The sequence below is a fragment of the Triturus cristatus genome, chromosome 10 (genome assembly GCF_964204655.1).
Source record: "Triturus cristatus chromosome 10, aTriCri1.1, whole genome shotgun sequence".
In the NCBI taxonomy this organism is placed as follows: domain Eukaryota; kingdom Metazoa; phylum Chordata; class Amphibia; order Caudata; family Salamandridae; genus Triturus; species Triturus cristatus.
Genome location: NC_140593.1, coordinates 839,282,137 through 839,309,779, shown reverse-complemented (window position 1 = coordinate 839,309,779; position 27,643 = coordinate 839,282,137). Strand labels below are relative to the sequence as shown.

At 47.4% G+C, this 27,643-nt stretch overlaps 1 protein-coding gene across 2 annotated transcripts in view; it reads right to left on the bottom strand.

Annotated features, from left to right (window-relative positions):
- CREBBP (CREB binding lysine acetyltransferase) overlaps nucleotides 1–27,643 on the bottom strand; it is a 1,382,831-nt gene that overhangs the window by 15,731 nt on the left and 1,339,457 nt on the right. For both annotated transcript variants that reach the window (XM_085628465.1, XM_085628466.1), the window contains one exon: nucleotides 24,504–24,785. In XM_085628465.1, coding sequence (XP_085484591.1) covers nucleotides 24,504–24,785 — 282 coding nt within the window. The remainder of the gene's footprint in view (nucleotides 1–24,503; nucleotides 24,786–27,643) is intronic.

Sequence of the window (27,643 nt, the reverse complement as noted above, 5' to 3'; positions counted from 1 at the left end):
CGTCAGTTCCTTTTACTTGGTAGCTGCATAGTCCTATAAGAATGTGGGTGGGGCCAGGCCTGTCACTAAGTGTGCCATCTGTGCATCCAGACATTCACTTGAGTCGTCGGAGAGCAGGAACACACAGACATAGCCGAGGACATGAGATGTGTCCATGAATGGAAAACACAAACTTCTTGAAGAAAGCCAAACCCAGGGGTTCAAGGGCGCGAGACGCATCTCTGCTGCAGCGATCAGTATTCCTGAACTGGCACTTGGCATTTAGCTGAAGCGTCTCCTTATAAACATTATGCCACATTAGCATTTTGGAACACATACCGCCGGCCAGGAGCCCAGCTTCCCACGTCGAATAACTCATGTCGAAATCCACTTACACCGCTGCGTGAAGTGCCTGTCCGTTAGCAGCGGGCGACGTCGCCTTCGTTACTGCTTTATTAAACACCATGGAGATGTACAGGTCATCCCACGTGCGCATCAGACGTCCCACCCCGATAAAGTGTTTCCTGAGCTCCTGGACATGGCCGAGTGTGTATTGGCTAACAGCTGGCTCAACAGCTTTGCAACATTCTTTGAGATCCCAGCTTCCAGGGTATGCATTGCATTCTAATCTATTTGCATGGTGATAATAATATAGTCGAGCAATCTTAATTATCACTGTACTCAATGGCACTCAATGTATTGACTTCACAAGGATAAAAGGCGGAGGGTTCTCTGATGGGATTCAAATCTGCGTACACAAGGACTATTTTCAACGGGCGCTGCACGTCTTGTTTAGTGACTAGGGCGTTTTGAATTTAGTTATATTAGCGTCACTTTGGTACCCGGTGGATAGGTGCTGCAGACCTCTGTCCGGGAAATAGTATCATCGCAATTCCGCGTTAAAGTGACATTTTCATGAGTGGTCTCAGACTCTGCCGAGAGGGCGAGAGGCCATTACTCGTTGTATAAGAATTCCGGGTCCAACCCTGGCCCTTCCCGATTCGCCTATCAGTAGGTGTTGTCAGAGTCAGGTAGTGGAGACCTTGCGTTCCTATTGCTTGCTTTGTTTCTGCCCCTTGCACTTTCGCACGTGTGTGTGTACTGCACCCGCTCTCTGTAGACAGTACAGAAAACAACATATAAGGAAACCGACGAACTGCAGTGATTACGTACAGTCTGTCTCCTTTAGGAGCACCATAGCCCATATCCGTAAGCAGAGAATCGGCCAGGGACCAGGGTTCAATTCCTGACGTGGCAGGGTCGTGGACCAGGGTCAAAACGGACTCGATAATTCTCGCCTCGGTACCTACTCTAACCAGGAACACACTCGGCAACTCTGGGCATTAGCTTGCCTCATCTCCACAACGGCCCCCCCCATTCGCCGGGGATGCCTGGTTTCACCTTGGAGATACCCTGGAGGGACCATCTCACAGGGATAGCCAGGACGGGTTCCCCAGCGGTCTACAGCGCCAGGACGCCTCAGGGCAGCAGTGCGCTTTACAAGACACATACATTTACATTTACATATAAATAAATGTAAAAAAAAAACACACACCATAGTACTTAGTACTGCAGCTAGTGTTCATTCAAAACATATTTTGACTATGAAATTAAAACAAAAGACGATTTATCAGCAGGAAAGTTTGACGGGGAGACAAGTGGTGTGGTGATATAGATGAAGGAATGTAACAAACACTTGGCGGCCCCATAGTGTCAAACTGCAGGGCTCACAGAGATACACGGTGCTGTCTCCAATGGACTTCTGCCCCTCGCGCCCTACCCAGTGTGGCAGCAGGTGCAATTTCGGAATAGCATATCTATCGCGCTGCCCCGGGGGAGCTGAAAAAGGAGCTGCATCTGGAGTTGGCCTGGGACAACAGGTGCCTCTTTGTCCTATATTTCACTACGGGCCTCGAGCGGCTGGTGCTGCTGAGGAGGGGGCTGCCCCTTGCGAGTGCTCTGCTTCTCCCTGTGGCAAGGGGGAGGTCTGCTGCACTTACTATGAATTCCAAGCCAGCCAAGTTCTTGGCGGCAATTGACGCCACAGGGGAGTGCCTGGAGAAAGACTCCTTTGCGGCAGCGCTGGGCCTGCTTCGGAAGGATTCCAAGAAGGTGACCGGGAAAGTGTCTGCCCTGGAGTCAGCGGTCAAGACCCTCGAGCCTGAGGCCCAGGCCACAACACACAACCTAACTCACTTGAGGCACAAACACAGCGGTTAGCTGCCTGTCTGGATGATCAGGAGGAAAGGCCCACTGCAAGAACATCAGGGTTTCTGGATTGCTTGAGGGAATGGAAGATGATGCTATGCTCGACTACCTTAAGGACTGGCTGCAGGAGGTAGTGGCCCCCGAGGGCCTCTCTAAATTCTATGCCTTGGACGGGGCACACAGGGTCCAGGCCTCACCCCCTAAGCCTGGGGCCCTGCCAAGACCAGTGGCGGTCCGTCTTCTCCAATTCCAGGACAGAGATTTCCTCTTCCAACAGGCCCGACTGCACTGTCCCTATGCGGTTGAGAACGAGAGTGTGACACTCTAGCCTGACTTGACCCTCGAGGTACAGACGCAGCATGCTTCATTCCTATCCATCAAGAGCTGCCCTAGCCCAGCCTGCCATATGCTTTACTTTTCCTGGCCAACCTGAGAATACAGACAGAGGCAAGAACCATTTCTTTGTTGATTCATCTGCAGCGTGGAACTGCTTGGAGAGCTATGATGCAGTGTCAACACACACTGATCTTCCAGAACCATGTCTACCAACTTGCTTCAGACGCAGGCAGTCCAGTCGCTGGAAATCCAACCAAGCAACAGGCGATGAAGGAATTCACAAGGGCGGAGGAGGTGGTAGCCTTTATGTGCTCAGGTGAGGACTCCCCACACCCAGATGTACGCACCCAGAAGAGCTCAACATCGAGCAAGATATCGTGAGTCCTGGATTGGGTGATATTCTGCAAGGGGTCACCCTGCCTCAGTAGATGACCTTGTTTTAATCTCTGGTGTGCAGCAGCTTTTTTTATACCATCCGTAGAGGCACTGAACTGGGGTCTTAACTCATGCAGTCTTTGGACTATATGTAGACCCTGTATTTACTGCTGGTTCGGGGGTTCTGGGCGCGGGCTTTGCTCTTATGCTGCTGTTTCATAATTCTTGTCTTTCTTGGCTTGGTTGGTCTCTGATCCCTTCCAATGTCTCCAATATGGACTGGGTTGGCCACAAAAGTGGGGCCCTGTTTGTTAGGCATGTTGCCATATTCTTTGTTTGGACAGGATGTGTATGTCTCAGTCTGGGGAAGGGACTATGGGTGGGGCATGGGTGGTTTATAGAGGGGTTTTCTGTTGTTGAAGAGTGTGCTGTGCTATTGGCAGGAGTGGTTGATGTGTGACATGATACCAGGAGTGGTGGGGCTACTGTCAAGCGGTTACCTTAGCCCTCGGCTGCAAGTCTATAGCTGGGATGGCTGATCACCTCTCACTCAATCTGGAATATACGGGGGCTGGCATCTTCAAAGTGCTATAATGTATCAGCTATTTGAGGCGGAGAGAGGCACGAATAGCTTTTTTGGAGGAGATGCACTCAACGACTGCAGAGGATAGAACATTGTACAGGAGGTGGAGGGGCCAGCTATATCATACAGCCTACTCTGCATTTGCAAGGGGGGGCTTTATTTGGATTAAACTCAGGGGTACCGTTCCAACTAAATAGGTCAGACATGAACTCAAAGGTTTGTGCTGGGACGACTGGATGATAAGAACGTGGTTCTGCACAATGTGTATGCCCCTAAAAACCAACCAGGCCTCTTTCTGGACAGTCAGACGGCCCTCCTTCCATCTATGCTTCCCTATACCGAATAGCAGGTGGCGATTTTAACAATGCTTCTGACACTTCCATGGATAGGTCCCATCCCCTGCTGTGCACGGCTCCTGTGACTAAACTAGTGGATGCCTTCCGCAGCTGGGTGTGACAATGGGGACTGACAGACTTTTGGAGAGAGAGGAATCTGGCAGCTAGGGTCTATTTCTTCCACTCAAGTGTGCACAACTTAGAGGTGCGAATGGACAAGGTGCTAGGCTGCCTGAGGCATGCAAGAGGGTGCTAGACACTGAATAACTGGCGCAGACCTTTGCAGATCACGGTCTCCTGCTGTGTATTTTCTGGTGGTCCATACGTGGGACCTGCATCCTCTCGTTTGAGGCTAGATCCGTCACTATTTGAAGAGCAAGTTTTTAGGTCCTCACTGATAGAGAACATAACTGCATATTGGGCTGATAACCAGGTCACTGCAACATCAGTAGGAGTTGAATGGGAGGAGTTTAAGGTGGTAATGCATGGTTACTGTATAGCAAATAAAGTGGGGGTGAGTACTCAACTGCATTCCAATATACAAAATGAGGCGGCGGTTCTGGAGGGACTCCGCATGAGGTTGGCCAACACACCAGGAGGTAGAGAGTGGCTGCTCGCCGAACGCGAAAAGATATTCGCCTCGGTGGAGGGTTTGTGCCAATACGATTACAGGGTGTACATGGCGAGGGCCCACATGACAGGGATAAAGCAGGGAGCATGTTAACCTGGTTCTTCAGGGAGCAGGCCATACCAGCCTCTACATTCAGGGGTCTAGTAACTGGCTTGTGCTTGCGCAGGAGGATATTAATGTGGTTTTCCAACGATTCTACCGTACGCTATACGATGCGGGCATAGAGGTCGATGACACAGAGATGTTCTCTTATATTGCGGCTGCATCCCCACCCACGCTTGACCAGGTATTGGCTGAACAACTCGAGCGGAGATTACAGTGCAGGAGGTCCGAGGAGCTGTCAAGGGGCAAAGTCCCCGGAACTGGCAGCCTACCTATAGAATTGCCCCATGACTGGTGACTGTTTTTAACGAGGCAAGGCATACTGGTGTGCTTGCGCCATCTCTACATGATGCGTTAATAGTATTACTAACAAAGAAAGGTAAAGACCAATCAATGGTGGACTCCTATCCATGCTCAATGTAGATCACAAAATACTGAGCAGGATACTGGCCAATAAAATGTCTTCTCACATGACCAAACTAGTGGACCATAATCAGACAGGCTTCATACCCACCCGCAGCACGCTACCGAATATACCACAACTTATACAAGCCGTAGATGTTCGGGAGTCGTTGCCGCCTGATGCCCTGGCCATCTCAGTGTATATAAGTAAGGTGTTCGACTCCCTGCAATGGGATTTCTGGTTCGCCGTGGTCTTGAGGATGGGGTTCGAAGTGCCCTTCGTTAGGTGGACCAGTGTACTCCTAGCCATGGGCAAGGGTCAGGACACGCCCAGTGAGTTCTGAGGCACATGTTGTGGAGCGCGGTACCGGACAGGGCTGCCCCTACTGTTCGAGCTGAGCCGCTTGCATTAATGGTGCGATACAGAAGACATTACTGGGGCCTGCAGGTGTTGGGGTATCAACTATAAATCTCCCTGTATACGGACAACCTGCTTTTATATATGCATGGAACCATTACTAATTTGGAGGTCGCAGTGGAAACACTATCAGACTTCGGACCCTCCGACCTAAATCAGAGAAAGCCCAGTTCTCCTCTGCCATCCCGGAGTTGCACTGGGAGGAGGTCGCTATTCAGCATTTGGGGGTGGGTGTATACAGAACCCTGGGCTTCATCAGGGCTTTGTCGACTGCATGGAGTTCAATATCCATCTGGAGAGCCCTGATCTCAGTTCACAGGTGGACTGCCATTTCTAAGAAGATCGTGTTGCCGTGACAAATGTACCTCTTTGCAGTGCTGCCGATTGAACTCCCCACATCTTATTTCCGGGAACTCACGTTATGCTGGGGAACCTCCAGGCACAGGGTGGCACTTTGGAAGTTGCATTTACTGGTGAATGAGGGGGGATTGGCTGCGCCAAACTTTGAAATATAGAATGTGGCCGCCCGATGGAGATCGGCACACTGGGAGGCGACAAACACTCATGAGTAATGCCCACAACAAAGCTCCTGACCTATGCTGATGCGCCCCACTTGTGCCTCAATGACCCGAGCGGAGAACATCTTTATCCATGTGGCACTGTATGCATAGGTTAGGGCTTCGAAGAGAACCCACTCCAGAAGCTCATAACCCCATACTCATGTGAGCTCCCCCTTACAGATGGCTTAGTGCTGGCCACTTCCCCGAGGCTGGGCCAGCCTGGAGGCATGGCCAGACATGGGCGTAAATATTATGGTGGCTCTCTGTACTGAAGATGAATTGACTTCTTTCCAAGGTCTCATAGGGACTTATGACATACAAGGGGGGCATTTCCTGTTGCATGGAGCCTTGATGGGTTGGGTCCGCCACTGGGGGGATATGGGCTCCTCAGAACCTTTTGAACATGAATGCCTTTATCTTATCTCTGGAATTACCAAGGCAATTACTCTACTGTATAGGGCTTTGTTTAGGGGAGGACAACCAGACCACCTACTCCTATAACTCCAACGGGAGGTGGACCTGGGCCCAGTGCTCTCAGACTCTGCCTGGAAGTTGATTCTGACATCTACCCTCAAGGTATGTTAGAATGCCAGATTCAAGCTTATTCAATTCTTTTTGCACTGGGCGCACGTCACACCCTGGAGACTGTTTCCTGGGGTTTCAGCGGACTGCCCTCTCTGTCGAGCGCCGGAGGTGGGGTTTTCCCAAATGGTATGGTCCTGCTCAATCCTGGCCGCATATTGGGAATCAGTCATACAGGTCTTACAGCAGGCCGCATATAACCAATTTGAATGCACTCCCCAACGTTGCCTACAGGGCTTACATGCTCGTAGCGCGGCTCGAAAAATTACAGACCGATTTACAGATTTGGCCTTATTACTTGCCAAGAGACGAGCTAACGATGAGTAGGAAATCCGCCTCTAGCCTTGATTTGGGGAGCTGCAGCAGGGAACTGACCAAGTGGGTGGACTGTGAGAGAGAAGCGCTGCAGAGGGAAGAAGCCAGCGATATGCAGAGATACCTACTGTTGCCCTCCTGGGATGCAATTCTGGCAGCTTGGCTGCATTCGTATTAACAGGGGAGAATCAGGGACAAAGGCATTATCCCACATGTCCCCTCAGTCGCCCGCTGTGTTTGTATATTCCACAACCATCCCTATTGTGGCTATCAATCCTGGTGCCCATGCAGAGTAGTTCAGCGTGGCTTAAAACGTATCTGCCTGTGCACTGTCTGAAAGGAGCGAGTGACTGGTGCTACTGACTGGGGTGACATGTGACGAAGGCAGTCACACGAGAGTAGCGCAGTGAGGCTCAGCTCCTGGAAAGTAGAGGCCACCCCATGTGCATCTTTAACTGTATCATTGACCCACCTGCTCCCCAGTACCTATTATGATGGGAATTTTACTCTGTTCATTATTATTTTACCGCTGTCCACCTGCCTGGTTCGTTGGGATTGTTTCAGTTCTCATATTTGTGTGTCTTATCTGTGTGACTGCTTCTTAGAAGTTGCTATCTGTATCACAAATGCAATAAACAGATTAAAAAAAAAAAAAACGTCACATTTGCCGGTTTTTCGAAGATGTCAAATATCAAGCTCTGTCTGATAAACTTCTGCGGGTTTGGTGTTTACTTTTCTTTCTCAGACTCCAAAGTGAGAGGAGTCTTTCAAGCAAATTGTGTAACAATCTTGCTGGAGTACAGGGAACGTGAAAGAGAAGGCTCCAAGATGTGGTTTTTTGCAACACTCAACAAAATGTAAATACCTGCAAAAGAACTGCACACATTCAGCAGCCAGAAAAGCAAAAATGAAGCACAATCTTTGTAATGTTGAAGTGTGGTGGAAACAAAGATTTTAATAAGACCAAAAGAAATCAAGACACTTTACTTGGTGATGCACAAATAATAAATATTCACAGAAAACCGATATTCACACATTATCATTTGTGTTTTATATTGTGCTATCAGTAAAACTATGTCTGTGCAAAGTTAGTGTCCATTTCAATATAATATGTGCTGTCTATTAATGACAATGCGCTACCACACAAAGATATAGTTATATTGAAAAATCACCCCTCATGTCCATTAAAGGTATGTGGGTCACAAAAAGTGGGTCATGGTTCTAAAAAGCCCGAGAAGCACTGGACTAAGGAAAAGTTAACTTTTCTCTTACTAGGTATTCTCTTGACAAAGCTGTTGCACTGAAGTCTAGTGCACTAGCCTTCGGAAGATGGAACCCGATGCTTATGAAAAATGAAGCCTGTACTGTATGGCATTACACAATACAACCACCTGCTGCAGTGCAAGCAACCCATCCTACTGCATTTAACGAGAAATTAAAAGATGACAATTTCTGAAGTGATATTTCAGTGGCTGCAGCTCGAAATAGAGTATATAATGAAAGTCTAATGCACATAAGGGAAGAGGTGAATGGGCGATTAAAAAAAAATATATATACAGTGTCCATGATCTGAGAATACAAAGTCACAAAAAAATAGTGCATGAAAGCAAGTGACTACTTAGACCAATGTCTCAGAATACCTATTTTTGCAGTTTATTTCAGTGTTAACTTGTATGAAGTGGAAACATTGATATAAAGAAAATACAAACCAGGCATTGATTTTGTTGGTAGATGCCTTCTAACGGAGGCATCCATAACATTGCTGGCAGTTTGACGATGTTCTAAGATTTTGTCTGTACCTACAATCTTCGGAGTATGGATCATTGAGCCTAGCGTTATCTTTCTTATTGATTTGCTGACTTGCAACCTTGAAGTATCTATCCTAGGTGGCCATATTGCAATACCCAAACACAAGATAACCACTCCGCCTGTATCAAAGGCCCTTCTTATTGCTGATTAAGGGGAACTCGAAGTCTCCACCCAAACTCAAATCAGTACCCCAATCACGTGTTACTCAACAAGATCATACTTTACTGCAGCCATCTGTAGAAAAAAGAAACCAAAAAGTTTCAGGGAGTAGGGTGACTCTACGGACGGCAAGCTGTAGACTAGAATAGTGGTATCACTGATCTTGTTGCTGTTTGGCGCTTAGTAAGGGGACAGGTCTGGTCCTTTACCCCAATAGAGAGGAACCTCCCTAATGAAGAAAAAGATTGGGCCACAACAGTGCAAATGCTCCCACTCTGACCCCTTCAGGAATTAACTCACTCAGAATCAACTACCTGACTTATCAAAAAAACTGATCAAACAAATCCCAACAATATTCCAAGAAGCAACCCTGAAACCCTCTTATCTGTCTTCTACTTTTGCTTCTCATAAGTTTGCTTCTCAATAGGAGCCATTAAGACCGATCTGATCTTCCACAAGAGATGCACAGCAAAATGGCAGAAAGCGTTCTACTCCCTCAAGGCTATCAACACCACACAGAACATCCCTTATGGTCTCAAACGGATATCATCATCCTCCCCCTCACTCAAAGCGAAACCTACCATCTCAATTTATAAAAATGGCAACATCCTTATCCAAACCGAGGGCAATGACCTACACGCATTTGACTCAATTTAGTGACCTAAAAAGGCAAGTAGCAGCCCCGGCAAAACCTCCTAGCGATCCATCTTAGACTACATCTCTAAAACATTACCTTAAACCTACTAACTCTGCCCAAAGAACTACACCTAAAGACAATCGTAGCCCTGCAGTCTGCACAGCCCCACAGAGACACCAACTAGACCCTCCTACAAACAGCTCTCAGCCCAAGGAGCAACTACCCAACAACAGGAAGAGGGTCCGTGCCCAAGAAACATTTACCAGTCAAAGAGTAGGTGATAGAAAGGAAAATACAGACAATTCCCGAAATATTTTCAAACATTCACACAGAATGACAGTGTAATTTGTCAGTGCAAACCACACAAATTCCCTGCAATTCATATTAACAACAACTTGCAACTACTCAGAGAAGACACAGAATGGGCCAAGAAGAAAGTCATGACTTCTACTCACCTTAGAGAAGAGGTACACACCTACTACCAAGTGCACTGACTCCCCATCTAGCAGAAAACGTATCTACAACAGCAGACTCAACTCCGAGACAACAAGCTTCACCGACCAAGAAGAACAAACAATTACCTCTCGGAAGAAAAGATAAACACTCTGCTTAGGGCTCACAGAAAACCTCACTTGACTCGACATTCAACATTCCAATCATCATCCAACTAGAAAAACTGGAGATACAACTCTCTACAAGTCAATCACAACAATCTAATCCAGATAGCAACAAACACAATGCCCACCACAGTAACTCACAAAGCAGTAACAAACATAAAATGCATGCTTCATAATAGTAGATCACTGCCAAACACGCAAATGATATAGCATCTGTGATCTTAGCGCACGATCTGGACATTCTTTTCCTAACCGAAACCTGGCTCAACCCAATGGCAGCTTTAATCCTGGATCTTCTCATTCCCCCAGATTTTGCCATCTTACATCTAGATCGCACAATAAAGTAAGGGGGAGGTCTTGCTATAATTTACTGAAACTCCCTAACCTTAAACTCACTCTTGCTAAAAGATAAATGATCGTTTGAACGCTTGGAAGCTGAAATCAAGCTTGAAAATTAATAGCTAGCAAAACGCTCCTTTATACCACCACCGGGAAACAACACAGTCTTCTTGGAGCAACTTACAGAAATGATCACAATCAATACTACCTAACTCTTTAAAGCAATATTATAAGGAGATTACAACCTGCATTGAAACAAAGACCCATGGTGGCTGCACTCAGTAACCTGCTCTGGGACCTCAACATGACTTAAGAATGCAATGGAACAACTGAAAATAAAGGTGCCATAATTGACCTCATCATCGCTAGCCCGGGATCAGTAAACTGGCTGGACATCACCCCAACAGACTGGACAGACCACCATCACATTATTTTTCAAATATCCACACAAGAAACTTGAATCAAAGGTCAAAAGAGAAGGGAAAACGTGGGTGAGGGTTTACATCCGTGTAAAGAGAACAGAACTGGTGGGTCTATGCCAAACCTCCTTGGCACCTCTGACTCAAACGGACGCACCTATACAACAGCAGTATGACTGAAAGTTCAGAAGGCTGCTCCATTGAGTCTAAAAAGGCAAAATCAAAAACCTTTAGTACCGTGGTTCAACCAAAATAAACAAAAAAAGAAGCCAACTAAGACACCTGGAACGACTTTGGAGGAAGGACCCAAACATTACCAATCTCAAATAGTTTAGAATGCACAGAATCTCGTACAGAAGGCATTCTTGAATTGAAAAACAACAGAGATCAAATATCAACTAGACAGAGCGAAGAACAGGCCCAGAAAACTCTCTGACATAATAAAACAACGATCAGGAAAACTTGCAAAACCCACATTTGCACACAACTCGATAAACATTTGCAATGCCTTCTCCATTTTCTTTAAAGATAAACTCGTAACCATAAGCAACTTTATCCCTGGCCAAGCTAGTACCCAACATGGGAAACCTAGGGAATTTATCAACCCCAATCTTGCATCACAAGCAAGAATACTGACCAACACACCCCAACGGACCCGAGAAAAAACAGAGCCTTCTAGAACAGTTTCAGATCTCGGAGGGAGAAATCTGGAAAACAATTCAGTCAATGAAAACTACCACACATTTCGATTAGCTCATTCCCTCCCATCTGCTGAAACAGATCTACCAATCCATCACTCCCTTATGGACGAAAATTGAAAAAGCATCTCTCCAACAAGAATCCTTCCCAGAATGCCTTAAGATGAGCCAAGTATCTCCTCTACTAAAAAAAACGGGCATGGACCAGAAAGACCCAGTAGCAAGCCTGCCTTTCCTGGCTAAATTGGTAGAAAAATACACCCACAAATCAGTTATGCAAACACATCAAGAATTTTGACCTATTAGATAAACACCAATCAGGTTTCAGGCCTGGACACAATACTGGGGTCGTCATTCTAAACATCCTAGATGATATACAAAAATCACTAAACCAAAATCAATCCCGTCTCCTAATACTTCTAGATTGATCAGTGACGTTTGACACAGCCACAAACACCTCCGAGAAATTCTTGAATTCAGAATGGGCATATCTGAAACAGTCCTCAACTGGTTCACCTCCTTCTTGCAGATCCGATAAAGCGTCAAAATTGGCACCACCCTATGTGATGTAGCACACATGGACAAGGGGGTTGAGCAAGGATGAACAAGTTACTAACCTTCGGTAACGATGTATCTGTAAGAAACATTAGTTAGTTAGATTCCTCACCTTAGAATATCCCCAGGCGTCAGACTGGATCCGGAAGATTTTTCGTCAGCAATACCCCTTGCGCGTCGCTAGGCGTCGTCTGCGGCTCCGCGTCCGTCGTCGGCGTCGTGCGCCGGGATGACGTCGTCGGAGTACTTAGACGCCGCCCTCGCGCGCTGACGTCAGTTCTTGTACATAGCCTTCCGCGCCAGGAACGCAGAGCCATGCAAAGACCGACACTGGTCCCAAAAATAAAATCTAGGGGCCTGAAAGGACAACCTTAACCCTAGATGTCAGTTCGCAGAACGGGGAGGATGGGAGGGTCGGTGAGGAATCTAACTAACTAATGTTTCTTACAGATACATCGTTACCGAAGGTTAGTAACTTGTTCATCTGAAAGAAACACGTTAGTTAGATTCCTCACCTTAGAATAGATACCCAAGCAATACCATCCCCGGTGGTGGGTCTGCGAACCAAGATCACACCAGAAAGTCCTGGAGGACAGAACGGCCAAAGAAGCCATCCCTCCGGACTTGGCTGTCAAGGCAATAATGCCTGGCAAACGTGTGTAGAGAAGCCCACGTCGCCGCCTGACAGATGTCCTGCAAAGGGACTCCCCGTCCCAAGGCAGTAGTAGCCGCCGTGGCCCGAGTAGAATGGGCGCGCAGCCCAACAGGAGGGTCCTTTTTAGCCAAGGAATAGCAGATTTTTATACACAAAACGACCCACCGAGAGATGGTTCGTTTGTGCACAGCTTTCCCCTTCTTAGCGCCCACGTACCCAACAAAAAGCTGGTCGTCCACCCGGAACTGTTTTGTGCGGTCCAGATAGAAGGAGAGCGCACGTTTTGGGTCCAGACGGTGGAGCCTCTCTTCCTCTTTGGAAGGATGCGGAGGCGGAAAGAAGGTGGGCAAGGTGACAGACTGCCCAAGGTGAAATGGAGTCACCACTTTAGGAAGAAAAGAGGGACGAGGCCGAAGGACAACCTTGTCCGGATGAACAGAGAGAAAAGGAGGCTTTGAAGATAAAGCCTGGAGCTCACTCACCCGTCTAGCCGAGGTGATGGCTACCAGAAAAGCAGTCTTTAGAGTTAGAAGACGAAGAGGGCAATTGTGAAGAGGCTCGAAGGGAGCGCACATCAGGAATGTCAAAACCAGATTCAAGTCCCACTGAGGCATTACAAAAGGGACAGGAGGGAACGTGTGTGTAATGCCTTTGAGAAAGCGGGTAACCACAGGGGACTTGAAAAGAGAAGGCTGATCAGGAAGCCGCAAGAAGGCGGAGATGGCAGCAAGATAACCTTTCAGGGTGCCCAGGGCAGAGCCCTGCCGGGCCAGAGAAAGAAGGAAGAGGAGAACCTCAGAAAGAGGGGCGGAAAGGGGATCCACAGCCTTTGCTGTGCACCATGCCACAAATTTGTCCCACCGGCAGGCGTATACCGACTTTGTGGAGGGACGCCTGGCTGCCAGAATGATATCACAGACTTCAGGAGGCAAGTCAAATGGCATCAACTGCCGCCGCTCAATCTCCACGCATGGAGGTGGAGGCTGGACAGGTTCGGGTGGAGGACCGTCCCCTGCTGCTGCGACAGAAGATCCTCCCGAAGGGGCAGACGTATCGGGGGATCGGTCAACAGACGGAGTAGCTCGGGATACCAGTATCTTCGTGCCCAATCCGGAGCCACCAAGATGACTTGGGCCCGGTCGCGCCTGATCTTCTTCAGCACTCTGGGCAGAAGTGGTATAGGCGGAAAGGCGTACAACAGACCGCAACTCCACTCGTGACGAAAAGCGTCGCCGAGCGAGTGCCGCCTTGGAAATTCCAACGCGCAGAACTGCTGACATTGCGCGTTCTCGTCGGTGGCGAATAGATCTAACCAAGGCTCTCCCCACTGCTGAAAGAGGCCTTGCACCACTTCGGAGTTCAGACGCCATTCGTGATCCATCACGCACCGGCGGCTGAGTGCGTCTGCTCTGGCGTTCAGAGAGCCCGCCAGATGTTGAACCACCAGGGTGACGCCCTGGTGTTCCAGCCATGTCCAGAGGCGCAGAGCCTCCTGACAAAGGGTCCACGACCCCACCCCGCCCTGTTTGTTGCAGTACCACATGGCGGTGGTGTTGTCCGTGAACACCTGCACGACACTTCCCCTGACAGAGGGAAGGAAGGCTTTCAGTGCAAGCCGGATCGCTCTCAACTCCAACAGGTTGATGTGGAGACGAGACTCCGCCGGAGACCAGAGGCCTCTGATCTCCGCCTCTCCCATATGGCCACCCCAACCCAGGAGGGACGCATCCGTCACTACGACATGCTCCGGTTGGGGAAGGGAGAGGCTCTTGCCCTTGACCCACTCGCGGTCCGTGAGCCACCACTGCAACTGCTGTGCAGTGCCCTCCGAGATCAAGACATGGTCGGACAGGTTGCCGTGATGCTGGGCCCACTGAAACTTCAGGTCCCACTGCAGAGCCCGCATGCGCCGCCTGGCGTGATGCACTAGTAGGATGCAGGAGGCCATCAGCCCCAGAAGCCGCAACACTAGCCTGACCGAAACCCGGGATAGAGGCCGAAAGATGGGAATCAGGGCCTGTATATCCCGGACCCGCTGTTCCGGTGGATGGACCCGGAACTGCGCCGAATCGAGAACCGCTCCGATGAAGAGGAGCTTCTGAGAGGGACTCAAGTGGGACTTCGGCACGTTGATGGAAAACCCCAGCAAATGCAGGAGATCCGCCGTAGTCTGGAGGTGGGAGACGACTGCCTGGGGCGAGCCCGCCTTCAACAACCAGTCGTCGAGATAGGGGAAGACTGGGACCCCTGATCTGCGCAGATGAGCTGCGACCACCGCCATCACTTTCGTGAACACCCGAGGGGCACTGGTGAGGCCGAAGGGGAGCACGGTAAACTGAAAGTGCTCTTGGCCCACCGTGAACCGCAGGTAACGCCGGTGGGCCGGCAGGACGGGGATATGGAAATATGCGTCCTGCAAGTCCAACGCTACCATCCAGTCTCCAGGGTCTAGGGCAGCTAAAACCTGAGCCAACGTTAGCATCTTGAACCTTTCCTTTCGGAGGAAGGCATTGACGTTCCGGAGGTCCAAGATAGGGCGCAGGCCCCCCTTGCCCTTCTTGGGAACCAGAAAGTAGTGGGAATAACAACCACGACCTACTTCTGGACTCGGAACGCGCTCGACGGCCCCCTTGGCCAAGAGAGCCGAAACTTCCTCGCGGAGAAGATCCAAATGATCCCCCGAGATACGGTGGTGCTGTGGTGGCATGGCTGGAGGGGTCGTCTCGAAGGGGAGGGAGTAGCCCCTTCGGACGATTTGCAGCACCCACCTGTCCGATGTTATGGACCGCCAGTGGAGCAGGTGATGGCGAACTCTGCCGCCCACTGGCGTGGTATGGGCCTGAAAGCTCGGACTAGGAAGGCTTTGAGGCGGATGCTGCCGGGGTGGATGTGGGCTGACCACGTCGGCCTCCATTTCCGCCACGGCGGAAGCCACGTCCGCGACCGCGCGCAGGTTGGTTCTGCGGACGTGAGGAGGCGCCCCTTCCTTGGCCACGAAAGGGGCGAAAAGCGGAGGTGTGCGCCCGCGGAGCCGAGAGGCCCAAGGACTTGGCCGTAGCCCGGGAGTCCTTAAAGCGGTTCAGCGCACTGTCCGCCTTCTCACCAAACAGGCGAGTGCCATCAAAGGGCATGTCCATGAGGGTGTTCTGGACATCCCCGGAAAATGACGTGGACCGCATCCAGGCGTGGCGGCGGAGCGCCACCGTGGTGGAAATCGCCCGACCTAGCGAGTCCGTGGTGTCAAGCCCACATCTTATGGCGTGCCGTGCTGCATCCCTCCCATCGGCCAGAGCCTGGGAAAGACGTGGCCGGACCTCCTCCGGACACAGGGGCAGCACGTCCTCCACCGTATCCCACAGGGAATGGGAATAACGGTCCAAGAGACAGGCGGTATTTAAGGACCGCAGGCCCAAACTAAGGGACGAGAACAGTTTCTTGCCAAACTGCTCGAGTCTCTTGGAATCCCGGTCCGGCGGAGCGGTCGGGAAGGAGGATTGGGAAGTAGAGGCCTGGATAACCAGACTCTCGGGGGTGGGGTGTTGGGACAGGAAGCTGGGGTCGCCCGGAGCAGGGCGGTGGCGCCTGGCAACGTTCCTATCCACAGGAGGAACTGTGGAGGGCTTGGACCAGGTGCCCTGCAGAACGTCAGTGAGGGCCTCGTTAAACGGCAGCAGAGGCTCAGTGGAGCTTGCTGAGGTTTGAAGCACCTCAGTGAGGATGTTGGTCCTCACAGCCACGGCAGGCAACTCGAGCCCAAGGGCCTCAGCCGCCTTGCGCAGCACCACAGAAAATGCTGCACCCTCCTCCGAAGCCACGGTCGGAGGAGAAGTGAATCCAGCGTCTGGCGAGGTGTCCAGCCCGCTGGCCTCCCCCAGTTCATCTGCCCAGTCCTGAGAAAGCTGTGACTGAACAGCCAGAGGGTCCTCGAACCCCTCCCAGTCGCCCCCTTCTTCCGATTCCTGATAAACAGGAGGAATGATCGGAACCGGACTGTAGAGATGGTAGGTCTCTAGCGGCGTCGGATGCGGCGTCGGCGGACGCCGTGCCGGCGTCGGGTCCGGATGAGGGCTAAACTGGGGCGTCGGCGTCACAGGCGTCGGCGTCGGCGGCGCCGGTGACGGCGTCGGTGGTTCAGGCGTCGGCGCCGGTGGAGGAGTGACAAGGTCAACCGGCGTCGACTGGGGCCCAGGCATGGGCCCCGCGGGGACCTGCGGCGTCGAGACCGGAGTCGTCGACGGCGCCGGGGCCGGAGCCGCCGGCACGCGAGGTCGCCCAGTCGAGCCCGCGGGGCCCGAAGGCGCGCCAGCGGGCGTCGACGGCGGGGCCAGGCTCCTCATGGCCGAGAGGAAGGCGCTGATCTCCGCCGGCGCCGCGTCAGCCCCAGGGACCGGAAGGTATGGGGGCGGACGCGGCACCTGCGGCTCCGCCGGAGCCGCGGGGGTGGAACCACTTGGACCCTCGGCCGAGTCGCGCGACCGGCGAGGGGAGTCCGAAGAGCGATGTCGCCTCTTGGACTTCTTTGAGTGCTTGGACTTACCCGACGACTTGGAGCCCGACGATCGATGGTGGCGTCGGCTAGGGCTCCGCGAGCGATCCTCGGACCTCCTCCTGGACCGGGATCGCGCACGACGCGGAGCCGAGTGGCGAAGCTCGAGAAGCTTGCGGGACCGCTCCCGCCTAGCCTTCGAAGTCAGGGCCTGGCAGTCGTTGCACGACTCCGCGTCGTGGTCGAGGCCTAAGCAATAGAGGCACCGGCGGTGGTGATCGGTCACCGACATCAGTCGATGACAGTCTTCACAAGCCTTGAACCCAGGCATCCTACCGGCACCAGATGTCGACAGACAGGGATCAAAAATGATCAAAAAGAGTTAGTCAAAAAAGACTAAAAGGGGTAGCTCTCCCGGATCTGCGCTTACTGGCGCGGAAAAAAAGAAGAACTGACGTCAGCGCGCGAGGGCGGCGTCTAAGTACTCCGACGACGTCATCCCGGCGCACGACGCCGACGACGGACGCGGAGCCGCAGACGACGCCTAGCGACGCGCAAGGGGTATTGCTGACGAAAAATCTTCCGGATCCAGTCTGACGCCTGGGGATATTCTAAGGTGAGGAATCTAACTAACGTGTTTCTTTCAGATCTACAATTTCACCCACGCTCTTCAATCTATACATGGAACCACTCAATGAAATCCTTAAATCAAAATTCTCATACCACATGTATGCTTATGATACTCAGTTCTACATCAAACTCTCTTCACAAGAGTATATCCAGAGACTGGATGACACCCTGTGGAAAACACAAGACTGGCTGGCACACAACCATTTAAATGAAATCCACTGAAAACCATATTAATTCTTTTCTTCCTACCCCTTAGATCGCAACAACTGCAAATTTGTTCTCAACCTCAATTGACTAAACTGCACACCAACCATCTGCGGCTCCGTAAAATCACTAAGCATCATACTATAGACTCAAATCTAAACATGCGGGCGCACATACAAGCTGCACCCAGAAGCATTAACCTATATCTGCACCTTCTAAGAAAACTAAAACCCTTCATACAGCAGGAAACCTGGAAACGGTGGTTCAATCTCTAGAACTCTCAAGAATCGACTATGGGAATGTCTCACTCATAGGTCTACCTAAAGCCAGTCTAGCCTCAATGAAAGTGATAATACATGCACAGCAAGACTTTTAACAGGCATACGTTGTTATGATCGCATTTCCCCTTCAGTCAGAAGCCTCAACTCGCTCCCAGTTGAAGCCAGGATTCAACTGATGGTTGCATGCATCACAGACAAAGCTCTACACAATTCTGGTCTTAAATATATGGTGAATAGCATCAAGCTATCAGGAGGCGGAAGAGATTCTAGAAGTGCTAAATCCCCCATACTAGAACCAGCCAGATTTTTAAAAAAGTAAAACACATGGCTGCACTTTTGTCGGATTTGCCCCAAAAATATGGATCTCCCTACCACCCTCAACGAGAGCAATTACATCACTCAGGCTTTTCGAGAAGGAAGTTAAAGCTGTACTACTAGAAAAGCGTGATATAAAAACTATTTTGAAACTGTCATTCACCGCATTTTACGTTGTATCCTATCATGTTATACCTTGCTCTTCGAATTCTATGCACAGCGTATCTTGGTTGACAAGTGTTTTTACTATACTGCAACCTTCATCAGCTCTCTTTGTACAGTGATGGTCATGTTTGCACTTTATAAAACACAAATACATTGTGAGTATCACTGCCCCCTCCAATTGCATTATCATCAGGAAAGGAGCCCTTCCACTTCCATTATGAGAATTATGCTGATAAAATACACCTGACATGTCCTTCTAGGACAGGGTTCTTAACTCAAGATTCGCAGATCCCTACTAAGGGGGCTCGCAACTACTCAAAACATTAAATTGCAACAGCTTAATACCGTACATAAAACAAGAAAAATATAAATTACAACTTTTGAAAAGTTATCTGAAATTGAAGATTAAAAATTAAGTTGGTATCCTCAATAATTTGTGGAAGTAGTGCCTGAGCATCGACAGAATATAGCACAGCAAATTGGTGGACTCAATTGAATTTAGAGACAGTAACCATACATTACATTTTAATCTTTTACATTTGTTTATGACTTGTATAACATGTAAATTTGTTTATTTGATGAATCCTTGATCTGTATTTTTGTGTTTTGACGTTCAAATCATCAAAATTGCTCATGAAGGGTCCTCCGCTTCTAGTAGTGACTCAGTGAAGGTCCCCGGATTCCAATAATGAATCAGTGAGGGTCCCCAGATTATAGTACTAATTAAATAAGGACCCATGGAAGTGAAAAAGTTAAGAACCCTGCCCTAAGAGACAGGCAAGGGTCAGATTATCCAGCCCAAAATACACAAAGACAGAAAATTAAAATATCCCCATATTGACCTATATATAGAACAAAATGTGCAAGTAAAGGGAACCCAACCTATGAAGTGCCATGGGAATTGTACCTCTGCAGAAAATGGTGCAAAATGATGCACGATCGCCTTAATTTAAAGGAATTCGTCCAAAAACTACACATTTGCCACAATTGACTTCTCAATAATTTTTTCCTCCTTTCTATCTTCTTTCTTTCCTTTTATGCTTCTTTCCATCATTTGTCTATTGATTTTATGTGCCTTTACTACTGTCCATTCTTCTCATTCCATTTGTCCTTTTTTATATCCTTTTCTTATGCTTCTGTCATTCCTTCGCACTTTCTTTGCACCTTTACTTCTGTATTCCTGCCATTTGTCAATTCTTTTCTCTTCTTTCCTTAAAGCGTCTATCCTTTCATCTCACATTCCTTATGTCATTATATGTTATTGCTTTGCCTCCTCCCATTTTTAATTAATTTTTTCCTTCTTGTTCCTCATCTTTTTTCCTTATCTCCCATGTTCTTTTGTGCCCTATTTTCTTTATGCTTCCGTTTTCCATCCTTCGGCACTTTAAATGCTTTCCTTAGTGTGGTCTCACTCCATTTGCTTCTCACTTTTCCTTTGCCATTTTAATCATTCTTTCTCTCAGTCATTGTTTTAGGCCGTTTTAGGGTTTCCTTTGTTCCTACCCCACTGATGTGTTATTGAATTTTATTCATAGGACAGCCAGAGAAAAAAGTTAAGGGCCATAAACCAATTTAATCTGCTGCATTAGGGAGTGCATTCTTTTTCACATCACTGTGTGTAGTGACTGATATGTACGACAAACATGCACATATACAACATAAAAGTCAAGCAAAATTGAAGAACAGGAATTCCATATGATTCTAGGGCACACTATCTCAGTCACAGTAAGACCAATGAACTCCCACATTTTTCCACACTTTACATTTGTGTTTATGTAATTAATATCAGTATAGCACTTCTCTAGCATCAGTGTAGCACATTTATGCTCTCAGTAAGATATTGTGTAGCATGGTTCTGGGATTTATCACTGAAGACAGTCATGGCAATTAGATATTTTTTGGTAGGGTTTAACGATAAGTCTGTTCGTAGTGCTCCCTGATGTTTTCAACTGGTTTGATTGAGGTCTCCTTTGTAGTCCTACCATGTTGGAGTTTGCAATGTGTCTTAGCAGTGTATGTTTTGTATTTGTTTGAGCAAGTCAAACCCTTAAATACATATTTATTCATTATCAGTAAGTTGTGCTATTAGAGAGCATTCCAACTGCATGGTTTTAGTTCCAAGATGAGTGCCTGAGGGTGTGGGTAGAATGTCTCCAGCCTCTTATACTACCTATCTGGGGGAGTACATAGGAAATGTACTTGGGTTAACCTTGGCCACAGAAGCCTGCCCAACCATACCCTTAGGGTGGGGTGCTGGGTGAGGAACGCTAGGTCGTCTGGTGCAGGGTGATGGCGACTGCCAATCTGACGGTAGGGTGGGACTCCTGAAGAGGGTTTGCACCAGTCCACCAGAAGAATATCCATGAGGGCTTTGTTAAATGGGAGAAGGGGCTCTGCACCAATATGACCAGGCTGAAGCACCATAGTTAAATCATTAGTTTTAACTTCCAGGGATGGAAGGTTTGTGATCAAGGAAATCGACTGCCCTCCTCATCATCATCAAGAAGGATGGACTCTCCTCAGTGGCGTGGCCTGGCTAGGTCGAGAGCAAGCCTGGGGAGGTGTCTAGCCCGGTGGCGTCACCCAACTCCTCATACCAGTTCTCTTCAGGGAAAGACTGGGCAATTTCAGCGGAATTAAAAGTCCTGTAATCAGCTTCCTCACTAACGAAGGCCATGTCAAATTCGGACCCAGCAAAGGACAGGGGCACTGTGTCTGAGATAGAAGGCTGTCGTGGCTCAATTGGTGCAAGTCTCAACAATGAGGGGTCCTTGCGGCACAGTCTCGGGACAATAGGATTGCCCTCGTCATGCGGCGTCGGCGACATAAGTAGTGGTGATCTTCCATGTTGGTTGATCACTTTCTTGATCATATTGGATTCTGGGGTGTAGGTGGTGACGCAAGTCAGCAGGTCAGTCTTTGGTTTGTTTTGGTTTTCGAGGAGAGCCTGTCTGTTGGTGTTTTGGGCTCTTTTGGGGCGTTTTTTATCTGGCTAGCTGGATATGCTGGGGGTCGCGTAACTAGTTAGCATGGAGGAGTCTCGTTCGTTATCAGAATTAACCGCCAGCATATTCACAGCTAGTCACCACCTACACCCCAGAATCCAATATGATCAAGAAAGTAATCAACAAACACTGGAAGATCCTACAAGTAGGGGAACAAACATTCAGCAAACCCAGGTTTGCCTTTAAACGCACAGCAAACATCAAAGACTTGCTAATCAATACAAGACCCAGGCAGCAGAATGCACCCCCAACACTCTTTGGGGCCTACCACCCATTATAGGTCACTACCCCTGCAGGCAATGTGTTGTATGTCCACTTACAAAAGCAACAAAAACCATCACGCTGACCGATACATGGATATGGAAACAAAACAAACACACTAATTGTAATACCAGCAATTGTGTTTATTTGATCACGTCCTTGCCAACGTCAGTACACTGGTATGACAACACAAAAAAGGATTACTGAACGTAGGAGTAACATCAGATTTAAAGAAAACAACCATCAAGATGTGTACTCATTATGCAGCAGCATAACATACCCCTAATGACCTCCACTGGACCATTTTGGAATCCTGCAATAACATCACGAAAGAAGCCCTGTTCAGAAAAAAACAACGCTGGGTTTTCAATCTGTCATCCCATATTCGGGGGCTCAATGACGATATCCCCTGGAGAGAACTTCACCGCTAAATACATAGGGTGTAGGGCCTCCCACATCTACAGCAATATTAGGCGTGTTGTTCACCTAGTCACCAGGTGACCCGTCATCTTTGAGACATAAGTGCTTCCAGGTAACACGCGCTGGTACTGAACATATCACCCCTTGAATGACCACTGAGCTGGTTTGGCATTACTCACCACCCATACGCGCTGTCACTATACATATTCCACCAACACTTACCACAGTACTGAAATATCTCAATATATCTTTCAAGGCCCCGACTGACACTTTTTTCAGTATCTTACCCACCTGGAGCATGATACAAGCCCCTCAATTCTGACAAATAATTGGATAAATCATGGGTGACTCCCACCCCGTCCTAATTTAATAATTCTCCATTCAATTTTCGTCAATAGACTAACTGACCAACCGCCTCAGTGCACTGCAACTCAAACCATCAACCGTAACTGACTGGCTAGCTGTAATGTCTCTAAGGACACTGTTTTGTCACTGTAGTTTGGATATTGCCACGACTCCAGCATCACACACCGGGGCTAATGGTGGGCTAGTCCACGAATATCGATCCAGTGGGAGCCCCTTTCTGGTACTATAGGACAGCGACGATTGTTCACTGCTTCTCACATTTACCCATTAAAATTGCATTGCACACAACCAACATGGCAGTGAGAGTTAGCGTTCCAGTCCTCGCACACACGCTGAGCTCAAATACAGAGATCCCGGAAGAAGTAGTCACGGGGCCCAGAGCGAGGGTAGGATCCCAGCTAGTTGCCGTCCACCCAGCAGATCAGAGCAACGACGTGCTCTTTTTTCCCCCATATACTGGGGGTCTTCTACTGCCCAGTATAGGTCTACTAGGGCTTCACTCTATTGCGTCTGGTTACCTCCCTATAATTTAGGAGCCAGACCCCTAGTAGTGCACCACTCATCCACTTAGGTCCTGATGAATTGCCATGCGACTAGGGCATGAAACATGTCGACCCACCACACAGCGATAGCTCTCTAGGAACATTGCATCCAGATAGGGCGTCCACACACTTTTGAGCCCGTCAGGCATTGCAGCGCCGGCCCGACGAGGAGCAAAGCCCAATGATGAAGTATGACATCCTTCGGGGTGTGTGAGGGCATCATTAAGAAAGACCTGTCTCTCCCCTGTCCCCTCTAGGAGCTGCATATCTTTTGCAGCAAAGGAGAAAAAAACAAGGAGAAGGAGCAATAGGGGGCAGGTTTTGTGAAGGGCACGCAGGCCCAAATAGAGATGCCTTGAATAAAATAGTTTTCTTCCATTCCTCTCTGATCTGTATGAATCTAAAATATGAGTAAAGATTGAAGGGAAAGCACAAGGTGATACAGCGATTACCTCATTTGAACCATGCTTTTTTGATCTACATTGGGCATTGCTGGAACATACACCTGTTAGGCATACAGGATAATATAGTGCTGAGATCATCAATTATTTGCAAGCTTAGTGTTTTGGCTAACAGATTTTGGTCCGCATTGGGGATATCTAGCAAGAGGCTCTAAGAAGGCAGCAGGTCCGGAGGCCTTACGACTTCCCATGATCCTGTATTGTAGGTGAATTTGTATGGATGGTACAGCTTATCCCTACAGTGGTGATTCATATGGCAAAGAGTGCCATGTCCTTCCATCTAATCGTATTAGATGCAATACAATTTAAGGGATGTCTCTGCAGGATGACTTGCAATTGGGTTTGCATCTTGGTACCATTTGCCTGACTTGAGTCAGCTATGGTTTGCTGCCTGTAAATTACTTTCATCCAGGGCAACCTCTAACAGGAGGCAGGGGAATTAATGAATGTTTCTGAACTCTTTGTAGTAGTTTCAGACATTCTGGGCACTCTAGAAATCTGACTTTATATTTGGCCATGAGTTCCTGCACGTAGGCTTCAATTGGATTCTAATGTATTGTTCTGGCTCCTCCTGAACGGTCTGTTATTTGCCATAAATCAACTTGAAAAAAAGTATAATGTGGGTAAATTAGATAGGTCTTTCTCACACTTACCTCACAGACGGTGCAGTGCCACCTGGTTTCTACATGATGTTTACATTCATTGCAGGTGTAGACAAAGCGTTCCTGTCCCTGAGTGTGTAGCTCCACCAGCATGCACATTGTGGACCACTTGGAACGACGCAGAGTGGAGAATTCCCAGTGCTTATCCCTTGCTAAAGTCAAGAAGGCATCACGACCATCCATTAAGTCACAGCTCAACAATGGATCCGGATCAACGATGGGAGGAAGGGTGTTGATCACAGGGCCAGCATGCAGATGAATCACAAAAAATACCTGGAAGGGACAGAAAAGATTTTCAATTTTACACTTAGTTCTGCATGTTTAGTCTAAAAGAAAATTGCCTATTCTTAATTGCAGACAAGAGCACTTAAAGTGAATGCCTGGACGTTTCCAGATGCAAACCTCTGTCTTCTCATTATTGTACAAAGCAGCACTTGATAAATGGAAAAAACACCAACATCTATCACAAGCAGTGAAGAGTGGGTTTCTGTTCCTGTCTGTTTGCGGACACCTACTGAAAATCCTTGCCTCAAGAGGTGTTATTAACACAGGGTAATAGGTAATCAGGGGAAAGAGACCAGGCTTTCGATTTTTGTCTTTTTAGAGCACCAAAACCCTCTGCTTGGTGCCCCAGTAATGGATCCTGTATGCTACTTTACAAATTTAGAAAATCTGAATTTTCAGTTTTTTTTCAAATGTGCAACAGTTGCATATATTTGGTGTTCTCCAGCAGTTTATCCAATTGGTTATCTGTGAAAGGGGAGAAAGACTGCTTCTATATTTTAGGTTATGTATTTTCTTATTTTTGCATGGCTGTAACAACTGTGTGATAGCTGGACCCCTCTCAATGTTGTACAAAGTTGCTAAATTCCTTTGCAGCGTGAGTTACACTATCTAATTTTATAATTTGCACGTTGGAGTTTGGAGGACCATTACAATATAATAGGCAAATTATGTGGTTCAAATCAACCCATTAAATATTTAAGGAGTGACTGAAATGATACAAGATGTATAATTCTGGAACCTCGACTCTGAAATGGGAATTAATAAAATGTGGTAATGAGAACAAGATGATGCAAAACTAGAGGAGCGGAATAATAGAGACTGCCTTGGGCAAAGAAAGCCAACATTAAAATGGCATAGTAATGGATTCATTCAAACTGAAGAAAATACCACATCTGATAGGAAACGACTTCAAATAAATGGCAATGTATTTTAAAGACAGGCAGTTTTGACTGACCATCCTGATGAAGGCAAGAAAATAGATTCTGCCAAACATATGGAAACAAAGTCAGTGCACCAGATAAAAGGAACTGACATTGTAATTAGCAAGTCAATTTTTGATAAACAGATTAATATTGGAAATCATATTTAGGGTTTTGAGGGGACGTCTTTCTTCTTTACTAATATGAATTTAGAGATGTTTGAATGAAATGGAGGCCTATTTAAGTAGAAGTGGTCTTCGTAAATATTTTTTTACATTGTCATATGTATGTATATGCACATAAATGCAAACATTTTTGCCGTATAAAGCAATATAATTTTTTTTATAACAAAATAAAGAAATAAATGATTGGCAAAAATATTCAAATATAGTAAAACAGTGAAATTCAAGGGGATTATTTCAGATGAGCACTATGCTCATGGACAAGACGGAAAGAAAAACTATGCAGGTCTGCTAGCAACTCAAAAGTAGATGCTTTTCAGCACACAAAATACTTGATTTGCTGTTCTCCAATTATTTATTTACTTAATGTCCGAAATTGCATCTTTCAGGCCAAACCCAGTCTTTCCTAAACATGCTCTAGAAATATTCACAATCACACCCTCCCCCCCCAGAACTTTTATAGGCTCGAAGCTGCTACTGTAATTCTAAATATTTTATACTATTTGTGATCATGTAAAAAATTTACCAAGAGAATCTCAAACAGAATGGGAGAGTGACATCAAAGCCACTTAATATGAAATGACAGTAAACCTGTATCATCAAATAGCAGTACATTATCCATCACACAAAAGAATAAAAAACTAGCCAATCAAATCTTCTAGAGTTTGGATTTGAGACCAAATTCACATCCACAGTCAAAGCCAAGCTCCAGTTCTCTTTTTTGTGCATTGCCATCACAGTACTTGCCAATGTTTGAAAACACACAACTTGGAGAAATTAGAGGCAGCAATAATGAGCTAGCTTAATCTTTCATTAGGGTTTTTAAAGAAATATCATGTCCATAGAAAGACATCTGTTTTGCACCATCTGAAATTCTAAAGCAGCTCTAACTTATCCTTCTCCTGAAGAAGTATGTCTAACACTAACTTACTGCCTTTTGTCAACGGTACGAAGTTTAGAAGTCATTTTTCTAGAAAAGTGACAAAGGATGAGTTCAGGCCCAGCACATGTAGGTACTCTCCAAAAGCTCCCTCCCAAAGGGATGTAGTTACTTTAAACGTTGAATTCTGGTATACAGAGGCAGCAGGTTTCATAGGTAATTCATTACATTAAATTCAATCTTCATTTCTTTTATTAACATAAATGTATAATGAAAAAAAGCTACTTTCCAAACGTATGATTTTCATTTTTTTTTTAATGAAAAGCCAACATAATTTCAGACATATAGCTAACAAGTGTTTCATAGTGTTTCCACTTCTTGAGGGCTATGAAATCTAATCATACAAAACAAATTACAGTAACTTAGCTACCAAGAAAAGGAAAGTGTTACTTACCCTGTAACCATCTGTTTGTAGCTTGTAGTGCTATAGATACACGCTTTGCCTGCTCCTGTCATTTAATGTTGGGTGTAAACTTTTGAAAGTTGATTTTCTTCTAAGTGGTCTTCGGTCTCGTGATATCTTCAGACTCCTCTTTTCGCCCACAATGCAGCAGGACAAAGGCTCCATTTCATATTTTTCTTCGTAAATATTTTTTTACATGAGTAATGAGTAATGTAAGCAGAGTGGGCCAAAGAGGACAACAAATTGCACTATTAACTGAGAAAACATCTTGGATCATTGCACGCATCCGGGAAGGTGCATGTGAATCTACAGTGCTACAAGCTACAGACAGATGGTTACAAGACAAGCAACATTTTCCATTTGTTGCATGTCCTGCTGTCAACCAGATGCTTTGCATAGGC